The 24,400-nt window shown below is 54.1% G+C and overlaps 3 protein-coding genes across 8 annotated transcripts in view; 2 read left to right on the forward strand and 1 right to left on the reverse strand.

Moving 5' to 3' along the window:
• The window catches only part of AP2A1 (adaptor related protein complex 2 subunit alpha 1), a 42,593-nt gene extending 40,318 nt beyond the window's left edge, over positions 1 to 2,275 (forward strand). For all 3 annotated transcript variants that reach the window (XM_050771451.1, XM_050771452.1, XM_050771454.1), the window contains 5 exons: positions 616 to 740; positions 825 to 941; positions 1,036 to 1,105; positions 1,283 to 1,417; positions 1,841 to 2,275. In XM_050771451.1, coding sequence (XP_050627408.1) covers positions 616 to 740; positions 825 to 941; positions 1,036 to 1,105; positions 1,283 to 1,417; positions 1,841 to 1,918 — 525 coding nt within the window. In that variant the 3' untranslated portion in view covers positions 1,919 to 2,275. The remainder of the gene's footprint in view (positions 1 to 615; positions 741 to 824; positions 942 to 1,035; positions 1,106 to 1,282; positions 1,418 to 1,840) is intronic.
• Positions 1 to 24,400, forward strand: part of MED25 (mediator complex subunit 25) — a 74,377-nt gene that overhangs the window by 39,595 nt on the left and 10,382 nt on the right. For all 4 annotated transcript variants that reach the window (XM_050771476.1, XM_050771475.1, XM_050771474.1 and 1 more), the window contains 7 exons: positions 13,832 to 14,008; positions 14,103 to 14,148; positions 15,158 to 15,282; positions 22,229 to 22,327; positions 22,753 to 22,873; positions 23,832 to 23,994; positions 24,134 to 24,264. In XM_050771476.1, coding sequence (XP_050627433.1) covers positions 13,875 to 14,008; positions 14,103 to 14,148; positions 15,158 to 15,282; positions 22,229 to 22,327; positions 22,753 to 22,873; positions 23,832 to 23,994; positions 24,134 to 24,264 — 819 coding nt within the window. In that variant the 5' untranslated portion in view covers positions 13,832 to 13,874. Of the gene's footprint in view, positions 1 to 13,831; positions 14,009 to 14,102; positions 14,149 to 15,157; positions 15,283 to 22,228; positions 22,328 to 22,752; positions 22,874 to 23,831; positions 23,995 to 24,133; positions 24,265 to 24,400 lie in introns of those variants that run through there.
• On the reverse strand, positions 2,027 to 9,623 carry FUZ (fuzzy planar cell polarity protein). The gene is made up of 12 exons (XM_050771532.1): positions 9,431 to 9,623; positions 8,830 to 9,323; positions 8,450 to 8,571; positions 8,086 to 8,170; positions 7,445 to 7,513; positions 7,176 to 7,280; positions 4,900 to 5,097; positions 4,684 to 4,779; positions 4,262 to 4,368; positions 4,119 to 4,183; positions 3,967 to 4,041; positions 2,027 to 2,535 (listed from the first exon to the last, which is right to left on the reverse strand). Exons 2-12 carry the CDS (start codon positions 8,938 to 8,940, stop codon positions 2,312 to 2,314), a joined length of 1,257 nt encoding a protein of 418 aa, XP_050627489.1. The 5' UTR covers positions 8,941 to 9,323; positions 9,431 to 9,623; the 3' UTR covers positions 2,027 to 2,311.

The raw sequence follows: 24,400 nt of genomic DNA on the forward strand, positions 1-24,400 counted from the left end.
TCCCAAAGTGCTGGATTACAGGCGTGAGCCACCACACCCGGCTGGATTATTTCATCAACTCCTGAGGACATTTTACACATGTCCTTTTGTTGAGACAGGGCCTCACTCACCCAAGCGGGAGTGCAGTGGCACGAACACTGCTTACTGCAGCCTCGATCTTCTGGGCTCCAGGCATCCTCCTGCCTCAGCCTTCCAAGTAGCTGGGAGTACAGGTGCACATCACCACACCTGGCTAATTTTTTTTGTAGAGATGGGATCTTGCCATGTTGCCCAATCTTACACATGTCCAGAGGCTTAGAGAGGTTAAGTGGCTGCCCACAGCCACTCAGGTGGGTAAGAGATGGGATTCAAACCCAAGTCAGCCTCCAGAGCTAATACTATTATGTCTCAGTGAGGTGTGACATTGTGGGAGGCCAAAGGAGGCACCTAGGGGGCGCCTCAGAGGTTTCCATAGTATGAACTTTGTAGTTGAACCTTGTAGGATTGAGTCCAGGATTGCACCATGGGGTCCCTCAAAGACCTGCAGGCGGGAGCTGCCGGCAGCTCTGGGGTTCCTGACCCAGACCTCCCGGGGGCCCGCCGCCTCTGTCTGGCTTCCTTGACCGCTGGCGGGCACAGCTGGCTGTGCAGACCAAGCGCGTGGCGGCGCAGGTGGATGGCGGCGCGCAGGTGCAGCAGGTGCTCAATATTGAGTGTCTGCGGGACTTCCTGACGCCCCCGCTGCTGTCCGTGCGCTTCCGGTAAGTGAGGTGCGGCGCGGCCAGTGGGCGGGGCCTCCGGGGCGAGGGGCGGGGCCTAACGGAGCCTCCCCCTCACCCCACCAGGTACGGTGGCACCCCCCAGGCCCTCACCCTGAAGCTCCCAGTGACCATCAACAAGTTCTTCCAGCCCACAGAGATGGCGGCCCAGGATTTCTTCCAGCGCTGGAAGCAGCTGAGCCTGTGAGGGGTGGGGAGGGGGCGGCGCCAAAGCCGCGCCTCCGGGTGGGCGGGTCGGGCCGTCCAGGTCCCTGACTTGAACCTTCCCGGTCCCCAGCCCTCAACAGGAGGCGCAGAAAATCTTCAAAGCCAACCACCCCATGGACGCAGAAGTTACTAAGGCCAAGGTGAGAGACCGCGGGCGTGTTTGCTGGCCTAGGGCTGCTTTGCTTCTCTGAGCCTTTGTTTTCCCATCTGTAAAGTGGGGCCAATTCCCATCCCCAAGGGATTTTGGGATCTGGGATGCCACTGTGTGGTAACTGACAGCTCTGGCACTCTCTGACGGCGGCCCCCCTCCCTCCCAGCTTCTGGGGTTTGGCTCTGCTCTCCTGGACAATGTGGACCCCAACCCTGAGAACTTCGTGGGGGCAGGGATCATCCAGACTAAAGCCCTGCAGGTGGGCTGTCTGCTCCGGCTGGAACCCAACGCCCAGGCCCAGGTGAGTGCTGCTGTGGGAGGCCTGAGGTCGGCAGGAAGGCCACCTGTCATCTCTGTGCCCACTCTTCCTGCCTCACTGTTCAATTCACGTCCCCCCTTTGACCCTCCTCCTCTCGCATCTCTTTGTCCACTTTTCCTCCTCTTTATCCATCAATCTTCTCTCCTGTCTCCAACCTCTGGTCTTCCTCTCCTCTTCCTGTCCCTCCCTGATTTCTACCTTTCCATATCGTTTCCACCTTTCTCTTCTCATTTATAATTTCCCTCCTTTCTGGCTCCTCCGTTGATTTCATTCTTACATTCTCCTCTCCTGTGTCTTGTATCACTTTTCTGGCCCCTTTATCCTTCTTTCTTCTATCTCCCTTGTGTCCCCACTTCCCTGGGCTCCCCATCTTCTCTGAGTTCTGCCCCCAATGTCCCCACCCAGATGTATCGGCTGACCCTGCGCACCAGCAAGGAGCCCGTCTCCCGTCACCTGTGTGAGCTGCTGGCACAGCAGTTCTGAGCCCTGGACTCTGCCCCCGGGGATGTGGCCGGCACTGGGCAGCCCCTTGGACTGAGGCAGCTTTGGTGGATGGGGGACCTCCACTGGTGACAGAGAAGACGCCAGGGGTTGGGGGATGCCTGGGACCTTCCTCCGGCCTTTTGTATTTTTATTTTTGTTCATCTGCTGCTGTTTACATTCTGGGGGGTTAGGGGGAGCCCCCTCCCTCCCTTCCCCCCTCCCAAGCACAGAGGGGAGAGGGGCAAGGAAAGTGGATGCCTCCTCCCCTCCCACCCCACCCTGTTGTAGCCCCTCCTACCCCCTCCCCATCCAGGGGCTGTGTATTATTGTGAGCGAATAAACAGAGAGACGCTAACAGCCCCATGTCTGTGTCCATCACCCACTGCTAGGTAGTCAAAGAAGTGGGGTGAGGGCATGCAGAGTGTGGGTGGCTAGGCTTCGCAGCCCATGGCTGGGACTCTGGGGAGACAGCAGCAGCAGCAGCCGCCGAACCCCCAGCTGCAGGGCCACCAGACGCACTCCTTTGCCTGGTTCCTCAGTCCCCAACACCAGGTAGCAGGCTCTGGGCAGCTGGGCCTGGTAGACCTCATCTTCTGTCTTCTCTGGTGGCCCTGGCTCTGGGGAAAGAACGGGGCACTGAGGTGACAAGTAGCATGCTAACCTTTGGAAGCCACACCACATCCTGGGCCCAAGTTCTGAACGCGTGGGGTCTCTGAGCACAGGTTTTGGGAGCCTTCTGCCAGGGCAGGGCCTCGGGGTTCTAGCAAGCTGTCAGCAACTTTTTTTTTTTTTTTTTTTTTTTTGAGACGGAGTCTCGCTCTGTCGCCCAGGCTGGAGTGCAGTGACCGGATCTCAGCTCACTGCAAGCTCCACCTCCCAGGTTTATGCCATTCTCCTGCCTCAGCCTCCCGAGTAGCTGGGACTACAGGCGCCCGCCACCTCGCCTGGCTAGTTTTTTGTATTTTTTAGTAGAGACGGGGTTTCACCAGGTTAGCCAGGATGGTCTCGATCTCCTGACCTCGTGATCCGCCCGTCTCGGCCTCCCAAAGTACTGGGATTACAGGTGTGAGCCACCGCGCCCGGCCGCTGTCAGCAACTTGAAGACCATGATGCTCTCACTCAGCTCACCCTCTTCCTCTTTCTCAGCCTTGGCCCCCATTTTCCTGGGGAAACTGTGCAGCTGCAGGCAATCCTCTTAGCAATACACATGGCAAACACGGCAGAAACACAGGAGCTCCAGTAGCCTTTTCCAGGAGCCCACCCGCCCCACTGCATGAGGTGGGTGGAGGGAAGCAGGCAGGGGCCAGGGAGAGGTGGAGTCGCACAGCTAAGAAGGGGTGCAGCCCCCCAGATGGAGCACTTGACCACTGTGCTGCATTCATCCGGGCTTCACTGGGGTCATAGCGCCATCCCAGGTCCCTCCCTTTGTCTCTCTGGGCCTTTATGGGTTTTACAACAGTTTTTCCTTTCTAACCCAGCATCGGTGAAAACCTCCCCCATCCCCCAAGCCTATCAGCAGAGTCTGTGCTTTCAGCAGTAGTGCAGAGTGCTGGACCGTGTGGATATGGGAGCCAGATCCCCTGTGTTCGAATATGGCTGTGCCACTCATAAGCTGAGCCTCCGTTTTCTCATCTGTAATATGGGAATGATGAAGTAACAGGATAGTCCTCGCTTGTGAGGATAAAGTGATTTCATTCTTTCATTACATGTAAAGGCACTGGGAAGAGGTGAGGTCTCACTGTTAACTATTGTTAACTATGATCTAGGAGGTTCTGAAGCCAGGCAGGGACCTCCCTTCCCCTCCCTTCCCTCCTGGAAAAGGCTACTGGAGCTCCTGTGTTGCTGCCGTGTTTGCCATGTGTATTGCTAAAGAGGATCGCCCTTCCCATCTGCATCAAATCTCAGATCTCAAGAAAAACCACAGCCCTATGGCCCAGTGCATGCTGGGTTCGTCCGGTTCCTCCAACCCCACCTCCTACTCCCACTCTGCGTGACCAGAGACTCAGTGTCCCCGCCTGCGCAGTGGGAGCACTGTGCCTGCCGCTGACCTGGTGGGAAGTGCGTGGAGGTGACCAGGGTATAGAAGTTTCGGAGGAGGCGCCGGCGCTGTTCTGGTGAAGGCTCTGCTGAGGAAAAGGCAGTGATGCAGAGCCCCTCCCCGGCCCACGCTCCTCCTGCCCCTGCCCCTGTCCTCAGTCACCTTTATCCCCCAAGGGCTCCACGGTGAAGAGGCAGCGTTTCAGTTCCAGGTGGAGGAGCAGCAGCCTGTGGGAAAGGGAAGGGAATGTCATGGTTGGGGAAGAGGACATGACCCCCAACCCACTCCCTCCATCCGAGCCCTACCCGAGGATGTCTGTGTGAAGGGGGAAGCCACTGGGCAGCGCTCGGGGTCCCAGCGGCAGACAGGCCCGCAACGGGTCCAGCAGTGGCTGCCAGCAGCGCTCCAGAAGCTGCAGGGGGCGTGGTCATTATGGGAAGGCGGGGCCGGCGGGGGAGTGCACGATAGGGGCGTGGTCAATCGGGAGGGGCGGGGCCTACGAGAACAGTGGAGGGCGGAGGGCAGAAGGGACCAGGGAAGGGGCGAGGCCTGGAAGGACGGAGGACGCGCGGGAGTGGCCGATCTTGCGGGGAAGGTGAATGAATGGAGCGCAGTCCAGAAGGGGCGGGGCTGGGGAAAGAAGCCGCTGGCAGGGCAGGGTGGTTGGAAAGGGCCTTGCAGGTACAGGGTGTCCTAAGGGGGAAAGCGGGACGTGGCGCAGGTTCACCTGTGGATACAACTGGCTGAGGGGTGGGCTTGGCCCGCAGAGTAGACACAGCTCCAGGCTCGGCAGCAGTGTCAGGGTCAGGAGCCGGTGTGGGACCTGAAGCAGGGCACAGGCTGGGGCTGACCGCGGCCCGGCCCCTTTCCATCGCAGATCCCGCTTCCTAGCGACTCGGCCCCCAGGTCACATCCCTCTGCCCCGTCCGCCCCACCCACTCACCGTGGGGCTCCCGTGCGGCAGGTACACCGGGTAGTCGCGAGCGGTCTGCGGCGGCAGGGACCCCACCAGCCAGGGGAGCAGCACGGCCTCGGGCGTCCCCAGCCGCCACCAACCTTCCGTTGCTGCCACCACCCGGCCCGACACCACCAGACTGACGAATGCCGTGCCCGTGGCCTCCGCGAACCCGGAGAGGGCTTCCTGGGTAAGGGAGGCAGGAGAACTGGGAGTCGCAGACAGGCGTAGGGGTTGGCAGCGACTTCCCAGTTGGGCAGGGAATGGGGAGAAACCCACAGCCAGCCCCAAGCTCGTGGAGTGGCCATGCTCCTGCGTCTCACCCTCTCTGAGCCTGAGTTCCTTCACCTTCATACGAAGTCACATCCCCAACTCACACTGTGAAGTCTGATTACACACCTAGCCTGAGTGTGCAAACTGAAGCTAATGATGTAACCACAGCAGCTACTGTTCATCAAGGCCTGTTACATGCTGAGTAGGCACCATCAGCAATGTAGAGAAGCCAAGTCGGCCGGGCGCGGTGGCTCAAGCCTGTAATCCCAGCACTTTGGGAGGCCGAGGCGGGCGGATCACGAGGTCAGGAGATCGAGACCATCCTGGCTAACACGGTGAAACCCCGTCTCTACTAAAAATACAAAAAAAAAAACTAGCCGGGGCCGGGCGCGGTGGCTCAAGCCTGTAATCCCAGCACTTTGGGAGGCCGAGACGGGTGGATCACAAGATCAGGAGATCGAGACCATCCTGGCTAACATGGTGAAACCCCGTCTCTACTAAAACATACAAAAAACCAGCCGGGCGCCGTGGCGGGCGCCTGTAGTCCCAGCTACTCGGGAGGCTGAGGCAGGAGAATGGCGTGAACCCGGGAGGCGGAGCTTGCAGGGAGCTGAGATCCAGCCACTGCACTCCAGCCTGGGCGACAGAGCGAGACTCCGTCCCAAAAAAAAAAAAAAAAGAAAAACTAGCCGGGCACGGTGGCGGGCACCTGTAGTCCCAGCTACTCGGGAGGCTGAGGCAAGAGAATGGTATAAACCCGGGAGGCGGAGCTTGCAGTGAGCCGAGATCCGGCCACTGCACTCCAGCCTGGGTGACAGAGCAAGACTCCGTCTCAAAAAAAAAAAAAAAAAAAAAAAAAAGAAGCCAAGTCACCTGCTGAGAGTCACACTGCTGGGAGGCGCCCACACCAGGCAAGTCAGCAAGAGCAGTATTTAAGTAGGGGTAGCTAGAGATCTGAGAGACGGGAGGAAGAGCAGGTACCAAGGTTGGAAAGTCGTTGGGATCTCTGGGGTCTGTGAGGCAGCAGGATGGAGGTAGATTGTGGATTTAGCAACAGGTTAGGGGGTGCCACGTGCCACAGGCCTTCAAACACCAGGCTGAGGGGCTGGGACCTTGTCCTGGGGGAGGTGGAGGCTGCGGGAGGGCCGTGAGCAGGAAAGGGGCAGGGCCAGCTCTGGATATAGGAGGATTCTTCTGGTGGTCGGGTGTGATGGCTCACACCTGTCATCCGAGCAGTATGGGAGGCTGAGGGGGGAGGACTGCTTGAGCCCAGGAGTTTGAGACCAGCCTGGGCAACTTAGTGGACACTCATCCCCAACCCCAGTCCATCTCTTAAAAAAATTAGCTGAATGTGGTGACACGTGCCTATAGTGTCAGCTACTGGGGAGGCTGAGATGAGAGGATCACTTGAATCCAGGAGTTCCAGGCTGCAGTGAGCTATGACTGAGCCACTGCGCTCTAGCCTGAATGACAGAGCGAGACCCTGTCTCAGAAAAGAAAGAAAGATGGCCCAGGTGCAGTGGCTCACGCCTGTCATCCCAGCACTGTGGGAGGCCAAGGCAGGTGTCAGAAGTTTGAGACCAGCTTGGCCAACATGGCAAAACCCCATGTCTACTAAAAATACAATAAATTAGCTGGGCGTAGTGGCAGGTGCCTGTAATCCCAGCTACTCCGGAAGCTGAGGCAGAAGAATTGCTTGAACCCAGGAGGCAGAGGCTGCAGTGAGCTGAGATCGTGCCACTGCACTCCAGCCTGGGCAACAAGAGTAAAACTATGTCTCAAAAAAAAAGAGAAAGGAAAGAAAAGAGAAAAGAAAAACAAGAAAAAAGAAAAGAAAAACAATACAAAGAAAAAAGATTCTTCTGAGACCAGGTGGGGATAGGACTGGAAACTGAGAGGATAGGAGAAGGTTGGGACAATGGTCCAGAAGAAAGAGGATGAGGACTGAGCCAGGGCCAGCGGAACACGTATTTCCATAGCATCCACAGTACCTGCAAGAGGGACCCCTCTGGAGGAATCACACAGTCCACACACTGGGTCAGGTCCCCGATGAGCTCCGAGTCCCCTAGGAAGCTGTCGATGAGGCAGTAGCTGGCCTAGGAGAATAAGAAAGGGACCAGCCTAGCATTCAGGTGGACCCAGGGTCAGACAACCAAGAACCTGTGGGACCAGGCTGCCCCAGGGGCTGCTGGGAACTGTAGTTCCCAAATGGCAGTGCCCAGGTATCCTAACTTCCCACCCTCATGCCCTGCAACCTCACCCTCAAGTCCTTCTTCAGTCTCTCCACATTGCGGATATTGGTCAGTTCTTCAAGTCCCACAAGAAGGACCTAGGAGAACCATATAGGAGAGAATGGGCCCTGGGCAACTAGTTCTAAGAGAGGAGGGGCTGGGACTTGAACTCCTGGGTCTGAAGGAAGAGGAGGCTAGGACTCCCACTTCTGGGTCTGGGGACTGGGGGGTCAAGATTCCTGGGTTCTGGCTGGGCCGGACGTGGTGGCTCATGCCTGTAATTCCAGCACTTTTGGAGGCCAACGTGGGTGGATCACTTGAGGTCAGGAGTTTGAGAACAGCCTGGCCAACACAGTGAAACCCTGTCTCTACAAAAAATACAAAAATTAGTTGGGCATGGTGGCGCGTGCCTGTAATCCCAGCTACTTGGGAAGCTGAGGCACGAGAATTGCTTGAACCTGGGAGGCGGAAGTTGCAGTGAGCCAAGATCGCGCCGTTGCACTCCAGCCTGGGCAACAGAGCGAGACTCTGTCTCAAAAAAAAAAAAAGAAAAAGATTCCTGGGTTCTGAGGGAGGAAGTGTTGGTGGTCTGGACTCCTAGGTCTGAGGGAGAAGGATGCTGAGATCGCAGATGCTGGTTTGGGGAGAAAAGAGGACTGGTGAGTCTCACCATGGTTCCAAACACCATTTGGAGTAGTCTCTCCAGCCTCAGCTCAGAGATGCCCTCCTCAGATGACAGAACAATGAGGGTGATGCTGTGGAATGGAAGTGAGAAGAATGAGTCAAGGCCTTGGGAATCAGGAAGGGGTATGCTGGAGTCCGCCCATCGATGCCAGAACACCAGATACATCCTCCCTCAGCCCAACCTTCCTTTCTTATAGAAAACATCAGGGATCAAAGAGGGTAACTGGCTTGCTAAAGATCCCACAGCCAAATTAACAGCTGGTTTTAGAGAGCTGGAAGGCCTCCGAGGTCATCTTCAACACGGACTATCACCCAGGCCCTGTCCCTGTCCCACGTTCCCTCCTGGGGACCTGTCATGGAAGCTTTTCCACACCACAGTCGTGTTTTCGGTCCTCGCAGAGCTCAGCTGCACCTCCAGATTCTGCCCAAACATATGGACTCCATTGAGGGAACCGATGACAGAGAACGGGAGCTAAGGAGGGGTTAGGGACATCAGACAGGAGCACCACCCCATCCCCTCCTCCTTAGGACCTAAGCGTGCCAGCTCCCAGCCCCATCCTCTTTCCATATACCCTGGCAGTGCCTCTTTGGGGAATCAGGCTTATTGGTGCATTGCCTCCTCGGTCCTACAAACTCAACACTGAAACCTCCCCAGCCCCTACTGCCTTGAAGACCCAGAGTCAAAACACCGAACCCCCTTCGGTTTAGATACAGGTGTCCAAGGCCCCACCTGCTGACGGGCGGGGGCGCCGCCGCGACTGCTCCTGCAGAACAGGGGAACCCCGCTGGACGCCGCGAGGCACAGCAGATGAACGGTGCCACCCGTCCCCTCCTCCCCCATTTAGGACTCCCACCGCGGTCCCTCACGTGGGGACTGTCAGTGCCGGTCTTGGAGCATGCCGGTAATCACAGTAACGGCCTGTGGTCCGGAGCCGCCAGAGGGCGAGATGGGGAGCTGACTGGAAGAGGATTAATTTCCCGCCTTCTTCACCCAACTCAAACAGACCCTTAAACCCTATTCAGGCACCTCCCCCAAGCCCATTAGGTTCTCTTCCGCCCCGGCCGGAAGTCATGGTACCCCTAACAAAGATGGCGGCTAATTGAATTGGCAAACCTTTCTTGTTTCTCGGAGGAGGTAAGGAGAACCCAGAGGCCGGATTGAAGATGATGACTGCGCCAAGGCCTTGCCTAGCCACCATCCTGTAGGCTTTGATGATTTACACTCTAAACGGGAAAAACAGTTGTGCCCCGATCAAAGATTGCGACGGTCCCAAAGCGTTGCCTAGCAACCACATTCCCTCTAGGTTATAGTAGTAAACAACGTGCCCTACTCAAAGGCGGCGACCGTGGCTGGGTGTTGCCAAGCAACCACCATTCAGCCAGAGTTCCATTCCAAAGCTGTAAACAGCTGTGCCCTGCTCAAAGATGGTGGCACGTCGAAGTCCGAGCACCCTCCTTGGGGCGAAATCGAGAAAAACACCGTCTCCCCCCAACATTCGAGGGTGGTTGAGTCCAGCGATCGTTGCCTAGTAACCACCAAAAAAAAAAAAAAAAAGGTTGTTTTTATTATTGGAAAAAAGAAAACAAGGAAATCCTTTGTCGTCCAGAATAATAAAAATAACATCATTTCTGTAATGAATTTATACATGGTAGCATACTATGTAAAATGTGAAAATATCCCTTCCCTAATTTTTTCCTAAAATACAGTTAAACGTAGAATATTCATACATTTTCACAAATATGATCACTATACTAACATTTCCACACTTTCTTTTTCCCCATGTTTATAAGTCTATTTCATCTTAATAATGTATTTTTATAATCTATTTTGTGGATGTAACAAATTGATTTGACCAATTACGTGTTGAACTCCTCCAGACTAGCCAACTAGTACTGGACAGCATTTTACTGACTTTTTAAAATGCCCTTATGAATATTTTTATTATTTTATACAGGCAGTATTTACTTGTAATAATAAATGTATTTATGATTCATTTTGCCCTTCCTCTTCCTTTTTGCAGATCAGCCCATCTTTCTAGCATAATTTTTAATCTTCCTGGTTCCTAAAGTACATCCTTTCCTTTCTTTTTTCTTTTTTTTTTTTTTTTTTTGGGACATGGGACAGGGTCTCGCTCTGTCCCCCAGAGTGGAGTGCAGTGGAGTCATCTGGGCTCATTGCAACCTCTGCCTCCCGGATTCAAGCGATTCTCCGGCCTCAGTCACCTGAGTAGCTGGGATTACAGGTGTGCCCCACCACGTCGGGTTATTTTTGTATTTTTTGTAGAGACTGGGTGTCACTATGTTGCCCAGGCTGGTCTCTAACTCCTGGGTTCAAGTGATCCACCCACCTCTGCCTCTCCAAGTGCTGGGACTTAAGGCGGGAGCCACCAAGCCTGGCCTAGGTACCATTTTAATCTTCCTTCATGTCTATTGATATTTTTTTTCCTTTTTCTGGATTACTTTTATCTTCCTTATAACTATTAAAATTTTAGTCACACAGGCATAAAAAAGGAGGGAACTGCTCTAGATGAAAAGAAACTTGAGACATAATGTCTAAATATGTGTGTGGTCTTTGTTTGGATGCTGATACAAATAAACCAACTGTAAAAACATATTTTGAGACAATTGGAACGTTTGATTACACACTTACTGTTAGATGATACTAAGAAGTTAATTTTGTTACAGGTAACAATGGCATACCAGTAATGTAAGAAAGTGTTCATAAAATTGGGAAAGATGCCTGCCAAGCACACAGGAGTAAAATATGATTGTACGGATTTGCTTTAAAAGGCTTCAGCAAATGAGACTGTCTCAAAAAAAAAAAAAAAAAAAAAAAAAAAAAAAAGCTTCCGCAGGCTCACTGCCTGTAATTCGGGCACTCTGGGAGCCCGAAGTGGGTGGATCACCTGAGGACAGGAGTTTGAGACCAGCCTGGCCAACATGGTAAAACCCTGTCTTCATCAAAAATACAAATATTTGCCGGCGAGGTGGCACACGCCTGCAGTCCCAGCTACTCTGGAGGCTGAGGCAGGAGTATCAGTGGAACCAGGGAGGCGGAGGCTGCAGCGAGCCGACATTGCGCTACTGCACTCTAGCCTGGGCAAGTGAGATTTTGTAAAAAAAAAAAAAAAAAAAAAAAAAAAAAAAAAAAAAAAAGAAACCCAATTAAAAATAATTTAAAATGATAAAGGTAAAAAGCTATATCATAGGACTTTCTGTAAGCACTTTCAATCGGTGGAGATTATGGTTTTTATTTTATTTTTATTTTTCTCAGACAGTCTCTCGCTCTGTGGCCCAGGAGGGAGTTCAGTGGCGTGATCCGGGCTCACTGCAAGCTCCGCCTCCCGGGTTCACGCCATTCTCCTGCCTCAGCCTCCCGAGTAGCTGGGACTACAGGCACTCGCCAACACTCCCGGCTAATTTATTTATTTATTTATTTTTGTATGTTTAGTAGAGACGGGGTTTCACCGTGTTAGCCAGGATGGTCTCGATCTCCTGACCTCGTGATCTGCCCGCCTCGGCCTCCCAAAGTGCTGGGATTACAGGCGTGAGCCACGGCATCCGGTCTGGGTCAGGTTTCTTTCTATTAAAGTAAATATAAAGTGGCAGGGCACAGTGGCTAACACCTGGGATTGCTTCAGCCCAGGAGTTTGAGACATGCCAGGGCAAGATAGTGAGACCCCATCTCTACAAAAAATTTAAAAATTAGGCCGGGCGCGGTGACTCATGCCTGTAATCCCAGCACTTTGGGAGGCCGAGGCCGGCGGATCACGAGGTCAGGAGATCGAGACCATCCTGGCTAACACGGTGAAACGCCATCTCTACTAAAAATACAAAAATAAAAAACAAGCCAGGCGTGGTGGTGGGCGCCTGTAGTCCCACGTACACGGGAGGCTGAGGCAGGAGAATGGCGTGAACCCGGGAGGCGGAGCTTGCAGTGAGCCGAGATTGCGCCACTGCACTCCAGCCTGGGAGATAGAGCGATACAACGTCTCAAAAAAAAAAAAAAAAAAAAAAAAAAAAATTAAAAATTAGCTGGGAGTGGTGGTGCGTGGCTGTGGTCCCAGCTGCTCTACAGGCAGAAGAGTGGCTCCAGTGCGAGCACTAGAGGCTGCCGTGAGCCAAGATTGGACCCCTGCACTCCAACCTGCACAACAGAAAGAGACCCTGTCTCAAAAAATACAAATTAAAATTAAAAAGATAATAGTAATGCAGTGTTTGTATTTTTCTATATTATTCATCAATAAGATTTGTAGGCCGGGCGCGGTGGCTCAAGCCTGTAATCCCAGCACTTTGGGAGGCCGAGACGGGCGGATCACGAGGTCAGGAGATCGAGACCATCCTGGCTGACACGGTGAAACCCCGTCTCTACTAAAAATACAAAAAACTAGCCGGGCGAGGTGGCGGGCGCCTGTAATCCCAGCTACTCGGGAGGCTGAGGCAGGAGAATGGCGTGAACCCGGGAGGCGGAGCTTGCAGTGAGCTGAGATCCGGCCACTGCACTCCAGCCTGGGCAGCAGAGCGAGACTCCGTCTCAAAAAAAAAAAAAAAAAAAAAAAAAAAAAAGATTTGTGTAGCACATTTCTGTCAACAAACACGTTAGATTATTCCAGTTGGTAATGTATTTTTCAACTTGGTTTATGCAGTCTTTTGGGAAAAATTAATAAAGACTACGTTTTCTGACTTTGCTGTAGTGCTAAGAAACTCCATGGCAGTCATTAAGATTTTTTTCCTTCAGATAGTTTTCGAGTTTCATTTGTCGCACTTACATTTTTAATCTACCTGGAATGTATTTATGTTCTAGGCCAGTTTCTGGCTCCTCTCCCGGAAAACAACGCTCAGGTGTTGCTAAGCAACCCACACTTGGGTTGGTGTTCGGCTTCTTTTCAGGGGGAAAACAACTGCCCTCCCTTCCAAGTTGAGGACGACCTTAAAGCGTTGCCTAGTAACCTCGTTTCCGCCGATGTGATTGGATCCTTCTCGCCTCCCTCCCCCAGTCCGCCCGCCCAAAAGAACAGAATCAGAAACTTAATCTAACGGTTAGAAAACAAGGGCAGAGGTCCCGGCGCTGTGGCTCAGGACTGTAATCTTAGCACTTTGGGAATCCAAGGCGGGCGAATCACTTGAGGTCAGGAGTTCGAGAACAGCCTGGCCCACATGGTGAAACCCTTTCTCTACTAAAAATACAAAAATTAGCGGAGCCTGGTGGCGGGCACCTGTAATCCCAGCTACTCGGAAGGCTGAGGCAGGAGAATCGCTTGAACCCGGGAGGCGGAGGTTGTAGTGAGCCGAGATCGCGCCACTGCACTTCAGCCTGGGCGACAGGGCGAGACTCCCGTTTCGAAAACAAAAAACAAGAAAACAAAGGAAACAAAACACAAAAACGAAAACAAGGGCAGCGTACGCGTTGCATAGCAACCAGGTCTCCCGCCCCTCCCTTTGAGACAAGAGGCGGACCCAGACGCCCCGCTCAAAGATGGCGGCTGACTGAGCCGCTTTCAATTTATTTCGCTCTTGAGAATCCTGACGAGAATTCCGTCGAACCCATCAGGCCCCTAAAAGGGCTAACTATGCCCTTTCTGAGTTCTCCACGCGGTGGAGGCGAAGGAGGATGGAGCTAGAACGAAGCCTCAGCGCGTGCCCCGCACAAACATGGCCGCATTCCCAGCGTCCCTAAACCGCCCGGCGCGGGTGCGCGCGCAGCGCAGGCGCATTTCCGCTCATTCCGCGGTGTCGGCTGCGGCGGCTGTGGCGGTGGCGGCTACCGCACGGGGTATGGTCCCCGGGTCCGAGGGCCCGGCCCGCGCCGGGGGCCTGGTGGCCGACGTGGTGTTTGTGATTGAGGGTACGGCCAACCTGGGACCCTACTTCGAGGGACTCCGCAAGCACTACCTGCTGCCGGCCATCGAGTGAGTGCCGTTTCCGCGGCTCTAACCCCGCCCTCCCATTTCAGTTTCCACAGCTTCTTGCCTGACTCCGACCTTTCACCTCCGACCCTCACAGGTATTTTAATGGTGGTCCTCCTGCTGAGACGGACTTCGGGGGAGACGTGAGTCTTGGGACTCCTGGGTCTGAGGGAGGAGGGGATGGGGGCCTGGACTCCTGGGTCTGAGGGAGGAGGAGGGGCCTGGACTACTGGGTCTGAGGGAGGAGGGGTTCGGGGTCTGGACTCCTGGGTCTGAGGGAGGAGGGGTTCGGGGTCTGGACTCCTGGGTCTGAGGGAGGAGGGGTTCGGGGTCTGGACTCCTGGGTCTGAGGGAGGAGGGGTTCGGGGTCTGGACTCCTGGGTCTGAGGGAGGAGGGGTTCGGGGTCTGGACTCCTGGGTCTGAGGGAGGAGGAGGGGTCTGGACTCCTGGGTCTGAGGGAGGAGGGGTTCGGGGTCTGGACTCCTGGGTCTGAGGGAGGAGGAGGGACCTGGACTACTGGGTCTGAGGGAGGAGGGGTTCGGGGTCTGGACTCCTGGGTCTGAGGGAGGAGGGGTTCGGGGTCTGAACTCCTGGGTCTGAGGGAGGAGGGACAGGGGTCTGGACTCCTGGGTCTGAGGGAGGAGGGACAGGGGTCTGGACTCCTGGGTCTGAGGGAGGAGGGGATGGGGCTGAGATTCCTGGGTCTGAGGAAGGAGGAAGTTGAGGAGTTCCTGGTTCTGGAGGAACAGGAAGCTGGGAGCCCTGATTCCTTCTCTGAGGGAAAAGAGAATTGAGATCCCAGATTAAAAGTTTTTCTGGGCCGGGCGCGGTGGCTCAAGCCTGTAATCCCAGCACTTTGGGAGGCCGAGACGGGCGGATCACGAGGTCGGGAGATCGAGACCATCCTGGCTAACACGGTGAAACCCCGTGTCTACTAAAAAATACAAAAAACTAGCCGGGCGAGGTGGCGGGCGCCTGTAGTCCCAGCTACTCGGGAGGCTGAGGCAGGAGAATGGCGTGAACCCGGGAGGCGGAGCTTGCAGTGAGCTGAGATCCGGCCCCTGCACTCCAGCCTGGGCGGCAGAGCGAGACTCCGTCTCAAAAAAAAAAATAAAAAATAAAAAAAAAGTTTTTCTGTTCTCCCCTCCCAGTATGGAGGGACCCAGTACAGCCTCGTGGTGTTCAACACAGTGGACTGCGCTCCCGAGTCCTATGTACAATGTCACGCTCCCACCAGCAGCGCCTATGAGTTTGTCACCTGGCTCGATGGCATTAAGTGAGCTTTTCCCCCACTTAGGGTCGGTTGGGGTTCCTGTGAGGGGCCGTGAATGAGGGATGGCTTGGGTTTGAGCTGCAGGAAACATCTCATACATGAAGCGATTTAAAGGACTTTGAAGGTGATTGTGTTTTTGTCAGAAGTCACTTTTGTGGCTTCTGTGTGCTCAGCAATGTTGCCAACCAGTTTAGAAGTAGGAAAAACTTCCCATTCAGGGAGGCCTGGCTGAGCTCCAGCAGCCACCTTGTACTTCCTGTGTGATTGTCCCCTTTCTGTCCTCTCTTTTTCTATTTACCCCGTTCTCCTTTTCCAGATGGGTACATTGTAGTCTCAATGCAGGGGGATGGGTCAGAGCCAGGATAGATCCCTCTGTGGCTTGAATCAGACCTTTTTTTTTTTTTTTTTTTTTTTTTTTTTTTCTGTCACCCAGGCTGGAGTTTGGCCGGATCTCAACTGAGCTCCGCCTCCCGGGTTTACACCTCTGCTCAGCCTCCCAGGCTGGGAGTACAGGCGCCCGCCACCTCGCCCGGCTAGTTTTTTGTATTTTTTTAGTAGAGACGGGGTTTCACCGTGTCAGGATGGTCTCGATCTCCTGACCTCGTGATCCGCCCGTCTCGGCCTCCCAAAGTGCTGGGCAGGCCTGAGCCACCGCGCCCGGCCCTTTTTTTTTTTTTTTTTCTTTGAAACAGAGTCTTGCTCTGTCTCCCAGGCTGGAGTACAGTGGCAGAGTCTTGGCTCACTGCAACCTGCACCTCCCGGGTTCAAGCGATTCTGCCTCAGCCTCCTGAGTAGCTGGGATTACAGGCACACGCCATTACGCCCAGCTAATTTTTTTTTTTTTTTTTTTTTTTTTTTTTTTTTTTTTTTTAGTAGAGACGGGGTTTCGCTATGTCTCTAAGGCTGGTCTCGAACTCCTGACCTCACGTGATCCTGCCTCAACCTCCCAAAGTGCTGGGATTACTGGGGTGAGCCACTGTTTCGGGATTGAGGAGGACGGGAGAGAGTCTTCCGCTTAAAGCAAGAGAATCTTTCATTGAGTGCACTCAGGCCCAAGCAGACTCACGTCCAAAGACGGCCTGGAACAAAGACAGCACTTGACTTTTATACACACTTCACAAAAGGGGGTGGGCTAGCTTGAAGCAAACTTACAGTGGCGTGAAAGCAGGGATACAGAGGCAGGACAAAGACAGTTAATCAAATTGTTGTAACAGGTTTATAACTCAGGATTATACATAACCGTTGCTATGCAACCCAGATGTCCGTTATCTAGGTTTGCCTAGACACGGGCTTATCCCATAACCTTCACTATGGTGCCCAGGCAGCTCAGGCTTCTCATGACCTTCACTGTACTTCTTAGATAAAAGAGAATACTTGAAGTCATTAGTTACAGAGAACAGAAATCTATAAACTCATTCCATAAAACAAAGGAAAAATTGTTTTTTCTTCTCCCTATGTTGAGGGAGTGCTGGGAGAGTCTCCAAGAGCACATTAGATAATATTATCAAAACTTTTCCTGGGTCTGGGCTGTGTCTGTTGCTGCCTCTCAGGCAAGTCAGCCTAATACAGTAAAACTTATTTCTCTTTGTTTTTAATTTTATTTTTCTTTAATTTCCTGCCTTAACACCACACCTGGCGCTGGATCAGATTTTGATAGTTGACATTGTAGACTCTGGAGTCAGGCAGTCTGGGGTCAAATCCTGGCTCTTCCACCACAGAACTAACTCTCAGACCCAGGAGTCCATGTCCCCCCTGTGCCTAGTATCTCATCTCTGAACTGGGGATGTGGATAGTACTTGTATTAGTATTTCATTGTATTATTCTTAGGTGCATAACAGATTACCACCAAACTAACGGCTTCATACTGCAAACATTTATCTAATGCAGTTTCTGTGAGTCAGGGACACAGGAGTGGCTTAGCTGGATGATTCGACTGAGGGTCTCACAAGGCAAGAGTCAAGAGGTCGGCAGGATTGCAGCCATCCAGGGGGTTTGACTGGCGGTGGGGAATCGGCTCCCAAGGTGGTGAGTCTGTGGCTGTTAGCCGCAAGACCTCTCCACGGGGCTGCTTAACTGTCTGACATGGCAACTGGCATTCCTCAGATTGAGTGACCCAATAGAGACAGCAAAGAGGAAGCCCCAGGCCTCTTTTTGAGGAAGGATTTCACTCTGTCACCCAGGCTGGAGTGCAGTGGCTCAGTCATGGCTCACTGCAGCCTCGACCTCCTGGGCTCAAGCTCAAGTGATCCTTCCACCTCAGCTTCCCAAGTAGCTGGAGTAGCAGGGACTGTAGCCAAATGCCAGCACACCTGGCTGATTTGTTAAAAATTTTTTTGTAGGTCGGGCGTGGTGGCTCATGCCTGTAATCCCAGCACTTTGGGAGGCTGGGGCAGGTGGATCACCTGAGGTCAGGAGTTCCAGACCAGCCTGACCAACATGGAGAAACCCCGTCTCTACTGAAAATACAAGCGCTCCTCCTGCCTTGACCTCCTTAAGTACTGGAGTGCTGAGATTACAGGCCTTAGCCGGGCATGGAGGCGCATGCCTGTAATCCCAGCTACTCAGGAGGCTGAGGTAGGAGAATAGCTTGAACCCGGGAGGTAGAGGTTGTGGTAGGCCAAGATCACACCATTGCACTCCAGCCTTAGCAACAAGAGTGACACTGTCTTAAAATAAAAAAAATTAAAAATAAATTTTTTTTTGTAGTGGCTGGGCATGGTGGCTCATGCCTGTAATCCCAGCACTTTGGGAGGCCAAGGCGGGCAGATCACCTGAGGTCAGGAGTTCAAGACCAGCCTGGCCAACATGGTGAAACCCCGTCTTTACTAAAAATAAAAAAAATGGCCGAGCGTGGTGCCTCATGCCTGTAATCCCAGCACTTTGGGAGGCAGAGGCGGGCAGATCATGAGGTCAGGAGGTCGAGATCATCCTGGCTAACGAGGTGAAACCTCCTGTCTACTAGAAATACAAAAAATTAGCCGGGCGTGGTGTTGGGCACCTGCAGTCCCAGCTACTCAGGAGGCTGAGGCAGGAGAATGGCGTGAACCCGATAGGCAGAGCTTGCAGTGAGCTGAGATCGCGCCTGGGTGACAGGGCAAGACTCCGTCTCAAAAAAAACAAACAAAAAGAACCACATACAAAAATTAGTCGGGTGTGGTGGCATGTACCTGTAATCCTAGCCACTCAGGAGGCTGAGGCAGGAGAATCACTTGAACCCAGGAGGTGGAGAGATCGTGCCACTGCGCTCCAGCTTGGGTGATTGAGTGAGACCCTGTCTCAAAAAAAATTGTTTTTTGTAGAGTCGAGGTCCTGCAATGTTGCCCAGGCTGGTTTTGAACTCCTGGTCTCAAGTGATCCTCCACTTCAACATCCCTAAGTGCTAGGATTCCAGGCATGAGCCGCTGCACCCAGAGGCCCCACTAGGCTCTTTGTAATCAAGTCTTGGAAGTTACATGTCATTATTCCTGTTACATTCTTTTTTTTTTTTTTTTTTTTTTTTTGCAGTTTCAGCTCAGCTCACTAGACGGTTTAGTCTCGCTCTCAGCCTCCCGAGTAGCTGGGTACAGGCGCCCACCACCACCCAGGCTAGTTTTTTGTATTTTTTAGTAGAGACGGGGTTTCACCGTGTTAGCAGGATGGTCTCGATCTCCTGACCTCGTGATCTCTCGGCCTCCCAAAGTGCTGAGATTACAGGCTGAGCCACCACGCCCGGCCCACATTCTGAGACGGAGTCTTGCTCTGTAGCCCGCTGGAGTGCAGTGGCCGGATCTCAGCTCACTGGCTCCGCCTCCCGGGTTTACGCCATTCTCCTGCCTCAGCCTCCCGAGTAGCTGGGACTACAGGCGCCCACCACCACGCCTGGCTAGTTTTTTGTATTTTTTAGTAGAGACGGGGTTTCACCATGTTAGCCAGGATGGTCTCGATCTCCTGACCTCGTGATCCGCCCGTCTCGGCCTCCCAAAGTGCTGGGATTACAGGCTTGAGCCACCGCGCCCGGCCAACACATTCTTTTTTTTAACCTGAGACAGGGTCTTGCTCTGTTGCCCAGGCTGGAGTGCAGTGGTGGGATCATAGCTTGCTGCAGCCTCAACCTCTTGGGCTCGAGTGATCCTCCCACCTCAGGCTCCTGAGTAGCTAGGACTACAGGTGGGCACCACCATGCATGACTGTTTTCTTTATTTTAATTCTTGTAGAGATGAAGTCTTGCTGTGTTGCTCAGACTGGTCTTGACCTCCTGGCCTCAAGCGATCCTCCTGCCTTGACCTCCCTAAGTGCTGGAGTGCTGAGATTACAGGCCTGAGCTGCGGTGCCAAGTCCACTTCTGCCATATTGCATTTAGTGTGCAGTATAAGCCTGTCCCATTCAGTGTAGGAGGAGACTGCACAGGGTGTGAATTACAAGAGGCTGAATTGCTGGGTGCTGTATTGGGGGCTGGGTACCACAATCTCATAGGGATGTTTGGAGAATTAAGTTAGTTGATGACTGTTTAATACACTTCCTGGCATGTATTAAGTGCTGTGTAAGTGTTTGCTAGGATTTTGTGCCTCACTTTCCTGGTTTGCAGATGGATAATTGTAGTGTGTATCTCCCTGTTAGAAGGATCACAGGAGCTAAGTTGTGTACTGTGTTTCACTTAGGGCCTGGTGTGCAGTCAGGGTTCATTAAACAACACCTGTTCGTAGTAGCTGTCGTTACCTCTGTACGCTTCTGGAGCAGGTGTTTGTTGAGCATCTGCTTTGTTCCAGGATGTGTGTACAAGTGCTGGGTGCAGGATGTATAGTGAAAAGGTGACACAGAAGCTTTCCCTTTGTGATAGCTGGAATTTGTAGGTGACATAGAGCAGAGTTTCTCATCCTTGGCCTTAGTGACCCTGTGGACACAATCATTTCTTGTAGTGGGGGCTGTCCTGGGTATTGTAGGATGTTTAACAGCATCCTTGGCCTCTACTCACTAGATACCAGTAGCCCCCTCCCAAAGGTGTGACAACCAAAAATGTCTCCAGGCATTATAAAATATGCCCTGCCACATGGCCCTGCCAGGCCTCCAGTGCGCTGAGTACTCAGCAGACGGTTCCTAGGCCTTGTGTGACCTGGGGCTCAGACACCTTGGTGTCTCTCATGGAGGACTGCACATGGTGTGGAGAGAAGCTTGACAGCTGCAGTATCAGGTGATCTATGATGTGATTAAGGGCAGGCCCTAAAATTAGGTGGCACATAGGGAAGGCTTCCTGCAGGAGGGCACACCAGGATGGGTGTCGTAGCTTCACTGGATTCCATCTGGGCTGGAATGGGTGTGTTCCAGCACATGCAGAGACCTGGATGTCTGGGCTTCATCAGTCGAGAGGACCTATAGGTGCGGGCATGGAGCAGGAGAGCAGGGTGCAAGACTCAAAGGCCTCGGATGCCAGGCCAAGGGCCTGGGTTGGTTCCAGCCTTGATGAACATGGTTGGGCTTGTAGCCATTTGTTCATTTAGCTTACATTTCCTGAGGCCTCCCGTGTGCCCCACTGTGGTGGGCAAGCCTGGGGGTGAGAGAGGACTCAGACCCCATCCCGGCCTTGGGGGAGGTAGGGTCAGAGACCACATTTCAGAGGGACAGGGCCCTCAAGACCCTCAGAGGGGCGCTCAGTCTCCACACACGTCCCCTGCAGCAAAGATCAGCCTCTTACAACTATGTGACTGGAAGAATGGTGGCAACCACAGCTGCCCTTGAGGAGAGGCCATCCCCAGGCCACAACCCATGCGGGACAGATGCTGCGACACGACTGCAGATCAGGCGGAGGAGAAACGAGAGTCTGTATGTGTTAGTTTCCCAGGCTGCTGTAGCAAAGTATGAGAAACTGGCCAGAAGAGTGGAAATCGATGTCTCAGGGTCTTGGAGGCTGGAAGTCCAAAATCCAGGTGGTAGGGCCAGGCTGTCTCTGAAACCTTATAGGGGAAGGGCCCTTCTGCCTCTCCCGGCGCCTGGTGCGCCCAGACCTTCCTGGCTGAGGCTGCATCACCCATCCTCACGTGGCCTCTCCCTGTGTCTCTCTGTGTCCCTGTGTCTTCCCTCTGTATGTGTGTCCGTGTCCACGTTTCTGCTTTTCACAGACACCAGCCATAGTGGATTAGGGTCTGCAATTTAACTCGATTACCTGTGTAAAGATCTTTCCAAATCAGGTCACCTTCTGAGGTACTGGGACTTAGGACCTCAACCTGTCTTTTTGAGGGGGGCACACTTCAGCCCATAAGACTGGGAGGACAGAGGAGGCCCCCATCTCTGGCCGGGAAGGTGAAGTGGGGCCAGGACTGATTTGGAGCAGACAGCCCAGAGAGGGAAGCGGACAGCAGGAGGCTGGGCAGGGAGTCAGTCACTCCAGGGTTGGAGTCAGCACAGGATCCTAGGCTTGGGGTTCCCAGCCCTTTCCCATTCCCTCCCAGTCCTCATGATTAAGAAAATAAATGTCGGCTGGGCGCGGTAGCTCACGTTTGTAATCCCAGCACTTTGGGAGGCCGAGGTGGGTGGATCATGAGGTCAGGAGACCGAGACCATCTTGGCGAACACGGTGAAACCCTGTCGCTACTAAAAACACAAAAAATTTGCTGGGCGTGGTGGCAGGCACCTGTAGTTCCAGCTACTCAGGAGGCTGAGGCAGGAGAATGGCATGAACCTGGGAGGCGGAGCTTGCAGTGAGCCGAGATTGCGCCACTGCACTCCAGCCTGGGTGACAGAGCAAGACTCCATCTCAAAAAAACAAAAAAAAGCACACAACAGGTGTCCCCTGTCCTGTCTGGTACTGATGCTGTGCTAGCACCAGGGATCGGGTAGGGAACTCAGCGGTGTCCCTGTCATCCCAAGGTGCATACTCCAGGATAGGGTGGGGGACAGCATGGGAGCAGGCTCTTCAAGCATGGCCTGGGGGCAGGGATGATGGCAACCCTGGGGGCTGACTGCTCTGCCCCTACAGGTTCATGGGTGGGGGTGGCGAGAGCTGCAGCCTCATCGCGGAAGGACTCAGCACAGCCTTGCAGCTGTTTGATGACTTCAAGAAGATGCGTGAGCAGATGTGAGTGCCCCGTCTGCCCAGGCTGTGTCAGTCTCTCTCTGCCTGGCCCGGAACCACTTTGCCTGTCGAGTGGCTCTACCTCTAGCCTCACCCTGTAGGGCATGGGCTCTGTGTCCCCAAGCACGCTGAGCCAGGAGGCTGCAGGTTTGTTCTTGGGGGAGGTCTGGGCAGTGCCTGGTCTCAGCGTCCCCATCAGGAAGCAGTGCCAACTGTGGGTGTCACTCCTGCGTGCCCTGCCTGCTGGGTGACGGAGAGCACATTCCAGAACCTCTCAGGGCCTCAGTGTTGTCAGCTGTAATAAATTATGGGCGTTGCTTCTGATTCCATATGAGGCTGAATATGTGCGCCTCCACTGGTGCTGGGTCTGGGTTCCATCTCAGGGCCCCTGTTGCTGCCGGCTCCATATCTTCTCTCATTCCTGGTAGTGGCCAGACGCACCGGGTCTGCCTCCTCATCTGCAACTCGCCTCCATACTTGTTGCCTGCTGTTGAGAGCACCACGTACTCTGGATGCACAACTGAGAATCTCGTGCAGCAGATTGGGGAGGTGAAGACTCCAGGGTCTGAGGGAGGAGGGTCTGGGGGCCAGGATTCTTGGGTTTGAGGCAGGAGGCACTGAGGGCCTGGACTCCTGGGTCTGAGGGAGGAGGCACTGGGGGCCTGGACTCCTGGGTCTGAGGGAGGAGGCACTGGGGGCCTGGACTCCTGGGTCTGAGGGAGGAGGCACTGGGGGCCTGGACTCCTGGGTCTGAGGGAGGAGGCACTGAGGGCCTGGACTCCTGGGTCTGAGGCAGGAGGCACTGAGGGCCTGGACTCCTGGGTCTGAGGGAGGAGGCACTGGGGGCCTGGACTCTTGGGTCTGAGGGAGGAGGCACTGGGGGCCTGGACTCTTGGGTCTGAGGGAGGAGGCACTGGGGGCCTGGACTCTTGGGTCTGAGAGAGGAGGCACTGGGGGCCTGGACTCAGTCACAGAATAGTCACAGACTGGCGACCAGCTTTGCTTACTCTCTTTTTTTGAAACAGAGTCTGGCTCTGTTACCCAGGCTGGAGTGCAGTGGTGTGATCTTGGCTTACTGCAGCCTCTGCCTCCTGGGTTCAAGCAATTCTCGTGTTTCAGCCTCCCGAGTAGCTGGGATTATAGACGCCCGCCATCACGCCCAGCTAATTTTTGTATCTTTAGTAGAGACGAGGTTTCACCATGTTGGCCAGGCTGCTTTTGAACTCCTGGCCTCACGTGATCTGCCTGACTCGGTCTCACAAAATCCTGGGATTACAGACGTGAGCCTCCACACCTAGCCCACTTAGTCTTACTGACAAAACCAGAACGTAGAGTCTCCCGGGGCAGGCAATACCAGGTTTCAGGGTCTCCTGCCTCAAAGCCCAGTGGGAATTGTGGTTGTAGGACTGGTGCTGTCCAGCCACACAGCAGCTGTGGTAGGTTGGGGGCTGGCCCCAACACCCCTATGGAGGGGGCCCGTCATGACTGCTGGGTCCCTCTCCTATAGCGGGGGATCCACTTCTCCATCGTGTCTCCCCGGAAGCTGCCTGCACTTCGGCTTCTGTTTGAGAAGGCAGCCCCCCCGGCCTTGCTAGAGCCGCTGCAGCCTCCGACAGATGTGAGCCAGGACCCAAGGCACATGGTGCTGGTTCGGGGGCTCGTGCTGCCCGGTGAGGCCTGGGCACCGCGCGCGGGGATCGGGGGCTCGACGTGTTTCCCAGCTCCCTCTGACTTGGATTTTGGATTTCTCTCCCCTTTCTCCATCTTGAATCCCTTCTTTCCGGGGTTGGCCATCCCTCCTGCTCTCAGTTGGGGGTGGCTCTGCCCCAGGCCCCCTCCAGCCAAAGCAGCCAGTCCCCCTGCCTCCTGCCGCACCCTCCGGTGCCACTCTCTCAGCAGCTCCCCAGCAGCCTCTGCCCCCCGTCCCCCCGCAGTACCAGGTATGGATGTTTCCAGGAAGGGACATGCTTCTGGGGACTTGCTGGAGCCCTGGCCCCTGGGGAGAGATCTAGTTGCATGTTGGAGCTTGTGGGATGATGGGAGTCCCATGGGACATTGGGAGGGTGGGACTCCTGG

The sequence above is a fragment of the Macaca thibetana genome, chromosome 19 (genome assembly GCF_024542745.1).
Source record: "Macaca thibetana thibetana isolate TM-01 chromosome 19, ASM2454274v1, whole genome shotgun sequence".
NCBI lineage: Eukaryota > Metazoa > Chordata > Mammalia > Primates > Cercopithecidae > Macaca > Macaca thibetana.